Source organism: Choloepus didactylus, chromosome 16 (genome assembly GCF_015220235.1).
Source record: "Choloepus didactylus isolate mChoDid1 chromosome 16, mChoDid1.pri, whole genome shotgun sequence".
Lineage (NCBI taxonomy): Eukaryota > Metazoa > Chordata > Mammalia > Pilosa > Megalonychidae > Choloepus > Choloepus didactylus.
Window position 1 is genome coordinate 45,172,771 of NC_051322.1, and position 11,745 is coordinate 45,184,515.

General features: G+C 39.0%; 2 protein-coding genes across 5 annotated transcripts in view; both read right to left on the bottom strand.

Moving 5' to 3' along the window:
* Nucleotides 1–11,745, bottom strand: part of LOC119511523 (zinc finger protein 271) — a 309,072-nt gene that overhangs the window by 265,852 nt on the left and 31,475 nt on the right. The gene's annotated exons all lie outside the window — the stretch shown is intronic.
* Nucleotides 2,469–3,426, bottom strand: LOC119511529 (tetratricopeptide repeat protein 5-like). The gene has a single exon (XM_037806009.1). It carries the CDS (start codon nucleotides 3,424–3,426, stop codon nucleotides 2,872–2,874), a length of 555 nt encoding a protein of 184 aa, XP_037661937.1. The 3' UTR covers nucleotides 2,469–2,871.

Here is an 11,745-nt window from a genome sequence, read left to right on the forward strand (position 1 = left end):
GAAAGTTTGATTGTGGTGATGAAAGTACAACTATATTATGATATTGTGAACAACTGATTGCACGCTTTGAATGATTGTATGTTGTGTGATTATATATCAATAAAATTGCATAAAAAATAAAAAAAACTAATAAAAAAAAAAACCACAATGAAATACTATTTCACACCTACTAGAGTGGCTACTATTAAACAAAGAAAATATTACAAGTGTTGGAGAAGATGTACAGAAATAGAAACACTCATTCACTGCTGGTGACACTAGAAAATGGTGCAGCCACTGAGGAAGATAGTTTGACAATTTCTCAGAAAATCAATTATAGAATTGTCGTATGATCCAGTAATTCTGTTACTAGATAATACCCAGAAGAATTAAAAGCAGGGACGCGAATGGACATTTGCACACTGATGTTCATAGCAGCATTATTTACAATTGCCAAAAGATGGAAACAACCAAAAGATGGGGAAACAAAATGTGGTATATACATACAATGGAATACTATTTAGCTGTGAGAAGGAATGAAGTCCCGATGCATGTGACAACATGGATGAACCTTGAGGATGTAACATTGAGTGAAATGAGTCATACACAAAATGACAAATACTGTATAATCTCACTAATATGATCTAATTATAATAAGCAAACTGATATGGTTAAAATCTAGAATATGGGTTACCAGGAGATAGAATGAGGGTAGTGAATGGGGAGCTGATGCTAAATTTGTGCAGAATTTTTAATTAGGTTTATTGTAAATATTTGGAGATGGATAGAGGTGATGGTAACACATTATTGTCATTGTAATTAACAGGGCAGAATTATGCATGTGATTGTGATTGAAAGGGGAAGTTTAGGGCTGTGTATGTCACTAGAGGTTAAGCTAGAGGATAAAGGAAGGGGCTGTAACCTTGTGAACCTTGTGGATGATGACTGGGGTTAATAGTACAAATATAAGAATATTCTTTCATGAACTAGAGAAAATAAAGACAACATAGAGAATGGGAGAAAATATTTGGAAACCACATATCTGATAAGGGTTTAATATCTTGAATATAGAAATTAATCTTAAAACTCAACACAAGGGACAGCTGGAGGAATCTAAGATGGCGACTAGGTGAGACAGGGCAAAGAACACCTCCATGAAAAATACTAGATAAAAACCAGAAAGTGACCCGGAACACCAGTTCCAGTGATGCACCAGCTGGACAAGGTCTGCTAAATCCACAGGGACTGTGCATTTGGTGAAACCGGAAATCTGCATTCTGAAATGAGTGAGTGAGCTGGCTGAAAGTCCGGCAGCCACGTTGCAGTGTGGAGAAACCATGGATTGGCATTTGGAGACGGACTAGTTCTTTAAAAACAAACAAACAAACAAAAAAAAACCCGGGAGCGGCTGCAGATACGACAGGGAGAACCACGCAGCGAAGCACAGCAGCAGCAGGTTGTACCAACGCCTCGGTGTCTGGCATGGAGGATAGCCCTTCCCACACCTGCTACTGATTGTCTCGGGGCCAGGGGGGCAGAGGGGAGCCAAAAGGAGAAAGAAACCGTTCCCCTTGCAGCCATCTCCCTGGCGGGCTGGGGACGCTTCTGCCCAGGGCCAGAACCAGAGCCCAGAGCCGCACCAAGAAACCCAGTGTGATGGGGAGTGTTTCTCGCAGCACCGCACATACACCACAATATCAGCCACAGACAGTGGCCTTTGGTGCACCCACAGCTAATGGTCCCGGAGCTGGGAAGGTGGAGCTGTGCGAAAAGGGGGAAATTAACATGCCCCATTCAACCATCTTTACATCAGGCTGGGAACGCCCCTGCACGGCCTAGCAGCCCAGGGCTTCCCTGGAGGGCCGGTGCGCATCTGTGACATGGCACAACCATCCCTCAGCAGAAGTCCTGGAAGACCACAGCTGAGAAGGGGCACTCGCTCGGAAATCCCACGGACCCTATGCCAATACCAAGGACTTGTGGGTCAGTGGCAGAGATAATCTGTGGCAAGACTGAAATGAAGGCTTAGACTCCTGCAACAGCCTTAAATCTCCGGGAACACCTGGGAGGTTTCATTATTAAAGCTGCCCTGCCTCCCTAACCACCCAGACACATGCCCCACAGTCAGGGTGGACAGCACCAACAACACACCCAAACTTAGTGTACCAGTTGAACCCCACAAGAATCAAGTCCCCACACACCATAAAGACAAAGTTGGGGAGAACTGACTTGAAGGGAATAGGTGACTCGCGGATGCCATCTGCTGGTTAGAGAAAGTGTACGCCATCAAGCTGTACATCTGACAAATTAGAAATTGGTATTTTTTTTTTCCCAGTGTTCTTTTCCACTTCAACTGCTCCCCCTCACTCCAATCACCACTCCTGTCACTCCCATGTGCGCGCCAATGAAGGTGCCAGGGACCGACCCAGGTGATGAATACACAACCATGCAATGGCACCGCGAACAATCGAATGCACGACCTGTCCCGCATGACTGCATGGTATGTGAATATATCTCAATAAAATGAAGATAAAAAAAAAAAAAAGTAGCATTAATGATTTCAGCAGTCAGAAAGAAGAATTTCTATCTCTACTTTCAGCCAGCTGGGTTTCACGGAAACCTTCATCAGAGTTCTCAATTTGCAGCCTGCACTACAGAATTTGGACTTGCCATTCCCCATGGCTGTGTGAACCAATTCTTGTAATAATATTTACATATATATCCTGTCGGTTCCGTTTCCTTGGAGAACCCTGACTAATACAGGGCTTCTTCAAAACAAAGAAGCCCTAGATTCACCTTTGCAGTCAGATTCAACAAGTGGGGCTCCAGATGATTCTGGTGTGCAGCCATGGTTGAGAATCACTGCTCTAGAAACTTGGAGATCTTTTGAAATCACTCACACCAAGAGCGGCCATCATGGATATCCATCTGCACAGCCAACTTGGCCTGTCGAACACTGTCCATGATATGACAAGAATGTTCATCTCCACTGTCAGTCTGCAACTGGCGAAGCACCATTGACAGGTTTTGCAGGGAGACTTTGTTCTTACAATGGGTGAGGGCTCCTGAGAAGCAGGTATGGGCAGCTGCAACATCCCCTTTCTTCCAGTACACCTCACCCAGCTGGTTCCAGGCTTCCACCAGCTCGGGCTCCAGCTTCACAGCCTTTGAAAGAAGCTCCTCAGCCCTAAGGCTATAATCAGGAGTCACATTCAGGGCCTTCCCAGTTAGCATCAGGACTTGAGCCTTGCTCTGGACAGAACCCACTACTTCCTTCATCTGCCGCAGAGTCTTCTCCATCTCTTGCTGTACATCCTGTTGCTTTCTCCCAGCATCTGCAACACTATGTGTCTCAAAATAGCAGTCTCGAAATGAATAGAGCTGATCCACCAGTTCCTGCAGTCTCCACACGATCCGCTGAACTTCCTCCTCTTCATCAGCCATCATTTCCCAGCCTGAAATTGGTATTTTTTATAACCTGAAAGAACCCTATCAAGTAAAGGAAATGCCAAGAGGCCAAAAACAACAGAAAATCTTAAAGCATATGATAAAACCAGACAACATGGAGAACCCAATCCCAAACACCCAAATCAAAAGATCAGAAGAAACACAGTACTTGGTGCAATTAATCAAAGAACTAAAGACAAACAATGAGAGCATGGCACAGGATATAAAGGACATAAAGAAGACCCTAGAAGAGCATAAAGAAGAAATTGCGAGAGTAAATAAAAAAATAGAAGATCTTACGGAAATAAAAAGAAACTGTTGGCCAAATTAAAAAGACTCTGGATCCTCATAATACAAGATTAGAGGAAGTTGAACAATGACTCAGCATGCTCGAGGACCACAGAATGGAAAATGAAAGAACAAAAGAAAGAATGGAGAAAAAATCGAAAAAATCGAAACAGATCTCAGGGATATGAGAGATAAAATAAAACATCCAAATTTAAGACTCATTGGTTTCCCAGAAGGGGAAGAGAAGGGTAAAGGTCTAGAAAGAGTATTCAAAGAAATTGTTGGGGAAAACTTCCCAAACCTTCTACACAATATAAATACACAAAGCATAAATGCCCAGCAAACTCCAAATAGAATAAATCCAAATAAACTCACTCCAAGACATTTTCTGATCAGACTGACAAATACTGAAGAGAAGGAGCAAGTTCTGAAAGCAGCAAGAGAAAAGCAATTCACCACATACAAAGGAAACAACATAAGACTAAGTAGTGACTACTCAGTGGCCACCATGGAGATGAGAAGGCAGTGGCATGACATATTTAAAGTTCTGAGAGAGAAAAACTTCCAACCAAGAATACTTGATCCAGCAAAACTCTCCTTCAAATTTGAGGGAGAGCTTAAATTTTTCACAGACAAACAAATGCTGAGAGAGTTTGCCAATAAAAGACCTGCCCTACTTCAGATACTAAAGGGAGCCCTACCAACAGAGGAACAAAGAGAGGAGAAAGAGATATAGAGAATTTTAATGGACACATATAGAACCTTATATCCTAAATCACCAAGACACTGATTTTTCTCTAGTGATCATGGATCTTTCTCCAGAATAGACCATATGCTGGGACATAAAACAAGCCTCAATAAATTAAAAACAAATTGAATATATTCAAAGCATATTCTCTGACCACAATGGAATACAAATAGAAGTCAATAATTTTTGATTTGTAACTCCACTATTTATTTCCTACAGGATATAAAATACACAAACTCTAATGACAAATCAGTGGTTTTGGATTCACTGTAAAATATGTAATTTTTTACAAGAACTACGTAAAGGTGGAAGAATGGAGGAGTAGAGGAACATAGTTTACATGTCCTATTGAAGTTAAGTTGGTATCAAAGAAAAACAAGATTGTTATGGATTTAAGAGGTTAATTTTAAGCCCCACAGTAAACACAAAGAAATTGTCAGAGAATATGACCATAGAGATGAAAAGTAGAGTATGGGTTACGAGAAGTGGGGGAAGGGGCAATGGGGAGTTAAGAAATGAGTGTAGGGTTGTTGTTTGAGGTGAAGGGAAATTTCTAGTAATGGATGGTGGGGAGGTGATAGCATTACAACATTCTAAATGTGATTAATCCCACTAATGGAATGCTAGGGAGGGGGTGGAATGGGAAGATTTACGCTGTGTATATGTTTCCACAATTGAAAAAAAAAAAAAAAGACAGTCTAAATAGATGACAATTAAATGCCAAGGATGATCCTGGATGGGGTCTGAGGATGGAGGACAGGAGGCTCAAAGGGACACAGCTGAGACATAAGAAAAAAAAAAGGAAATATAGAATGTAAGCTTTGTATCAATGTTGAACTTCTTGAACTTCTTAGCTGCACTTAACGGCGTTGCATAAAAGAATGTTCTTGTTCATGGGAATTTTCTATGTGAATTATAGTGTTTGTTCAAGGATGTGGCAGCTTGCTCTCATATGTTCAGAAGACAGAGCAATAGATGATGGATGACAGATAGGGAGGGAGGGAGAGAGAGAAATGGCGGTGTGACAGCATGTTAAAGTTGGTGGATCGGGGTATTGGCGGAGAGGGTTCGGGGTATGCTGGAGTTCTGTGTATGGGGTTTGTATTGTTTTTGCAACTGTTCCTATAACTTTGAATTTATTTTGAAATAAAATTAAAAAAATTAATTGTGATGGATACACAGCTGTATGATGATACCATGGACAAGCGATTGTACACATTGGATATCTGAATAATTGTATGGTATGTGAGATTAAACTAAAAAAAAAGATAGGTGCATTAATAGGGGTAATATGTACCAAAATTCTTGTCTTGTTCAGGAGAACAAAGATACTGAATAAACTTGGAATTTTCTGAACAACAGAAAAAATTCAGATGTGAGAAACTCTTCAGGTAAAAAGGCTTGACTTCAAAAGATAAATTGTAAAGAAAATAAAATGACAGAAGGAGGCACTTATAAATTAAGAGAAATTCAAAAGCCCTATTAAATTTTTTAAAAGGACAAGACTAATCTATATGTTTAGGGATGCATGCTTAGGTAATATAACTACAAAGAAATGCAAGAGTGCTCATCTGTTGTGGGTAGGAATGTAAAATGGTACGGCCACTGTGGAAAACTGTGGTGGTTCCTCAAAAGTTAAAAGTTCCTCAAAAAAAAAAAAGGAACTTCCTCAAAAAGTTAAACATGGAATTATAATACGACCTGGCATTCACACTCCCAGGAATATACTCCAAGGAACTGAAAGCACAAACTCAGATACTTGTATGCCAACATTATTCACAATGGCTAAAAGGTGGAAACAACCCAAGCATCCATCAACAGATGAATGGATAAACAAAATGTAGTATGGACATACAATGGAGTATTATTTAGCCATCAAAAGGAATAAGATTCTGACACATGCTACAACATGAATGAACCTTAGGCAAATATTATATGACTCACTTACATGAACTATCTAGAATAAGCAAATTCACAGGAAAGTATATTATATGTTACCAGGGGATGGGGGAAAGGAGAATAAGGGTTATTGCTTAATGGGTACAGAGTTTCTGCTTGGAGTGACATAAAAATTTTGATAATGAATGGTGGTGATAATGGCACAACACTGTAAGAGTAATTAATGCCACTGATTTGTACACTTAAAAGTGGTTAGAGTGGCAAATTTTATGGTATGCATATGTTACCACCACTACAACAAAAATGGGTGAAATGTCTATTGAAGTCCTTAAATGTCTATTGAAGTTCTTAATTGAAGTGTCTTTTTGTTGTTGAGCCATAGTTCTTTATATACTTTGGATATTAAACCCTTATCAGATATATAGTTTCCAAATATCTTCTCCCATTCTGTAGGCTGCCTTTTTACTTTCTTGATAAAGTCCCCTGATGCACAAAAGTTTTTACTTTTATGAAGTGCCATTTATATATTTTTTCTTTGTGGCTTGTGTAAAGTTTAAGAAACCATTGCCTATCACAAGGTCCTTGGTTGGCTATTATTTTCTTTCAATACTTTAAATATTTAATTCCACTGACTTCTTGCTTCTATGGTTTCTAATGCATCAACCTCCAATCTCTGCACTTTCCTTTTTACTCTATGTGCCTCATTATTGTTTGAATTTTTACAATAAGAATTGTTATTTTTGTAACTCATTTCTAAGAGCAACTGGATTTGGAAAACTGGGGAGAATGAGGAGTCTAGGACCATTACCAGGTATTTTATCTGGACGGCCAGGTGCTTAGTAGTGCAATTCACCAGATTAGGGAATTCAAGAGGAAGACCTCATGAGGTGTGTATTAAAGTTGAGGATTTTTTAGTTTACCTGTAGGACACTAGGTAGAAATGCAGTAATGAGTTGGTTCTTAAAGTTTCTTCTCAACAGAGATTGCTAAACTTTAGATTTAGAGATTATCCTATTTTTCTTTTCTTCACCTTTTAAATTCCTCAACAAACAGACAATAATTTATTGTACTTTCTTTTCTCCCTACTCACTCATCAACCCATCATCATGTCAAAATGTTTTGCACCCATTTCCTGCCTGTAATCTCCTCTCCCTCTGGACCTCATGAGTTTATCTCCAGACTTCTAAAATAGTTTTTCTTCCTGCCATCTCTTTCCCCTTTTTAATCTTGGACTCCTTTTTTTTTTCCTTGTCAAAGTATCTTTTTTTTTAATTCAGTTTTTTTAGATATATTTACATACCATACAATCATCCACAGTGTACAATCAGTTGTTCACAGTACCATCATATAGTTGTGCATTCATCACCACAATCAATTTTTGAACATTTTCCTTACTCCAAAATAAATAAATAAGAATAAAAATAAAAGTAGAAAAATTTTCCATTTAGTATATAAATGGATTCCTTCGAGATGTGTTGGCAGGGTTGTATCACCAACATACTCCCAGGATCAGTGTGCGTGGCTTAGCACAGGCTGTTCTGCTCAAGTTTGCACAAGTTTCGATAAGCATGGCACAGCACCCACTGTGGGAGTCATGTTTGCAGGTGAAGGACCCACAGAGCAGTCACCAGGAGGCCTTCCTGTTGGACTTGAATAGTCTTGAGAGGTGCACAGCAATATCACAGTTAATGAACTTTCAGTTTAATTTGTGTACATTTTTAAATTGTAAAATTTTACTGTATATTGATGCATAGTGTGATTCAATAAATTGCTTGTAATTTAAAAGCTATTAAATATTCCAAGTATAGTTCTATATTTATAAAAAATAAAAAGTAAAAAATAACATGTAAATATTCCATCCCCCATCCCACCCTATTTTTCATTTAATTTTTGCCCCATTTTTGTACTCATCTGTCCATACACTGGATAAAAGCAGTGTGAGCCACAAGGTTTTCACAGTCACACAGTCACACCATGTAAGCTAGTTATACAATCGTCTTAAAGAATAAAGTCTACTGGGTTGCAGTTCAACTGTTTCAGGTTTTTCCTTCTATCTATTCCAATACACTAAAAACTAAAAAGGGTTATCTAGATAGCACATAAAAATACCTTCCAGAGTGACCTCTTGACTCCATTTGAAAACTCTCAGCCACTGAAGCTTTATTTTGTTTCATTTCCCTTTCCCCTTTTGGTCAAAAAGATTTTCTCAATTCCACAATGTTGGGTCCAGGTTCATCCCCAGGAGTTATGTCCCATGTTGCCAGGGAGATTTACACTCCTAGGAGTCATCATGTTCCATGGAGCAGGTAGGGCAGTGAGTTTACCTGTCTAGTGGGCTTAGAGAGAGACAGGCCACATCTGAGCAACAAAGAAGTTCTCTAGGGGAGACTTAGGCACAATTATAAGCAGGCTTAGCCTCTCCTTTGCAGTAACAAACTACTTAAGGGCAAACCCAAGATCAAGAGCTCAGCCTACTAAATTGGCAGTCCTCAATGTTTGTGAGAATATCAGTAATAACCCAGGTGGAGAAGTTTAATATTTCTGCATGATCCCCCTGTTCCTCAGGGGAGCCTTGCAAATACACTTTTATTCTCTGCCCAAATTACTTTGGGATATATCAGGATTTCACACTAACCTGTACAAACCTACCTCATCTCACTCCCTATTCAAAGTTCCAGGTAGTTATGATGTTTGAATAAACTGACTGTACAAGTTAAATTATTTAGTGCTACAAAAAATATCAGTGCTGCACCAAATAAAGATCTCTTCCCTTGGTCTCACACAGAAGTTGTAGTTTTAAGATACAGTTGGAACCAAAGGTCAATAGCTTTGTATTTACTGTTTCAGATTTTTGATCTATGCTTGTTACATGGGTCACCAAATCAGAGGAACAATCCTTTTTTTCACTGGATATATGATTGTGTAAACTTTTATCCATAAGTGATACCTTCTGTCATAAAGTTTCTATCTTTTAAAATAAAAAAAATCACAAATTAGGGAATTAAATAGACAAATCAATTATAGTTCAGATTTACTAATTTATTGAATCTATCTGAAATTGTATAATGCAAATACACATAGAAGATTTCATCTTGGGATATGTTGGAAAATAAATATTTCTTCTGTCCTATTTCAGAATTAGTAAAAAAATTTTTATAATATGGGAAAAAGTGAGAAGCTGTTATGAATTTTTTTAAAAAATTTGTTCTTGGACTATACCCCCTAGCAGGGCAAAGGTCACACAGCTTTGCTTGTCCAGGTTTGAGGGTACTGATGGGTCCTGCCTCCAGTTAAATAAGTAATTCATGAAGTTGAAGTTAAGGTTTTTGAAAAGCTGATTTTGTATATATGTCTGGAGAAATGTTTGATGGACTTTGATATTTAAGCAAACAGATTCTAAAGCACTCTGTGGAAAAAAAATAGTTACTTTCACTGAAGTATGAATATGCCTGCTGTTTAAGTTTATATTCATCCTAGAAACAAATTTAGTTTAGGAAAATTAAACATTGTAGATATCTTCCAAAAAAAAAGATACAGTTGGACTCTTCTTAAAGCAGGAAGATGGTCAAGCTGTTCCCCGGTTCAAAGACTTTAATGGCTTTTTTATTACCTTGAGAACAAAAAGCAGAAATAGGAAATCTAGTCCAAACATACCTAATACTTTCCTGTTTTAAGACGAGACTAAGGCACAGAACGTTACAGTTCCTGCTTGTTTAGCATCACACTCCTTAAGTCTTTTCTCCTACCTCACTTCCATTTCCACCTTATTCTTAACCTAGTATATGTTTCTTTTTTCTTTTCTTTTTACATTATAACTATGTTTGTTTGTCTGGGAGCTTTTTTAGGCAAGGGCTTCAGTTTTCTTTTCCTCCAGCAGCACCAGTACAGTGCCTGACAGTGAATATTTACTGAATAAGTTAATGACTAAGCATGTCACCCCACATCATTTCTTGCACTTCCTTGCATCTATGCCTTTGTTGACTATTCCCTTCCTGCTTTTATGTCCCTACTCTCGGATTCAAAATTCAAATTTTGCTACTCCATAATTTTTTTTCCTTCTTATCAGAATTGAACCCTGCCTCCTCCGAGCTCTTACAAGAATCTTGATCTATCCTTATGAGTACATTGGGCTGAGTGTTTTCTGTATGCATCAATCTCTTATCATTATACAATACATGTTTTGTTGGAAGGGCAGTGTGCCAGTTTGAATGTATTATGTCCCCCAAACACCATTATCTTTGATGTAATCTTGTGTGGGCAGACCTATCAGTGTTAATTAGATTGTAATTCTTTGAGTGTTTCCATAGAGATGTGCCCTACCCAAATGTGGGTGATGACTCTGACTGGGTAATTTCCATGGAGGTGTTGGCCCACCCACTGGGTGGATCTGAATTAAATTACTGGTGCACTATATAAGATCAGACAGAAGGAGTGAGATTACTACAGCTAAGAGAGACATTTTCAAGAAAGCATAGGAGCTGCAGATGAGAGACATTTTGAAGATGGCCATTGAAAGCAGACTTTTGCTCTGGAGAAGCTGAGAGAGGACAAATATCCCAAGTGCAGCTAAGAGTGACATTTTTGAGGAACTGCAGCCTAGAGAGGAACATCCTGGGACAAAGCCATTTTGAAACCAGAACTTTGGAGCAGATGCCAGCCACGTGCCTTCCCAGCTAACAGAGGTTTTCCAGACACTGCTGGCTATCCTCTAGTGAAGGTACCCCATTGCTAATGTGTTACCTTGGAAACTTTATGGCATTAAGACTGTAGCTGTGTAACCAAATAAACCCTCTTTATAAAAGCCAATCCATCTCTGGTGTTTTGCATTCTGCAGCATTAGCAAACTAGAACAGATTTTGGTACCGAGAGTGGGGTGCTTTTGCTGCTGAGTTTGCAAATACCAATCATGTTGGAACAGCTTTTTAAATGGATAAGGGGAAGATTCTGGAAGAATTGTGAGGAGCTTGAAAGAAAAGGCCTAAACTGCTTTGAAGAGACTGTTTGTGGAAATATGGACTCTAAAGATACTTCTGATGAGGCCTTGAACAGAAATGATGACTGTGTTGTTGTGAACTGGAAGAAAGGCAATCCTTGTTTTAAAGTGGCAGAGAATTTGGCAAAATTGAGTCCTGGTGTCAGATGGAAAGAATTTGAAAGCGACAACCTGGAATACTTAGCTGAGGTGATCTCCAGACTACATGTGGAGGATGTACCCTGGCTTCTCCTTGCAGCTTATAGTACAATGCGAGTGGAGAGAGATAAACTTAGAACTGAACTCTTGGATTCAAAGAAACCAGAAGCTGATGGCTTGGAAAATTACGGACTTCCAGGGAGTGGAATCCCAGAAGCTACAGCCCAACATGAGGATGTAACCAAACATGGAA

Coding starts and splice junctions, on each gene's coding strand:
- LOC119511529 (XM_037806009.1), bottom strand. CDS start 3,426: ATGATGGCTGATGAAGAGGAGGAAGTTCAGCGGATCGTGTGGAGACTG.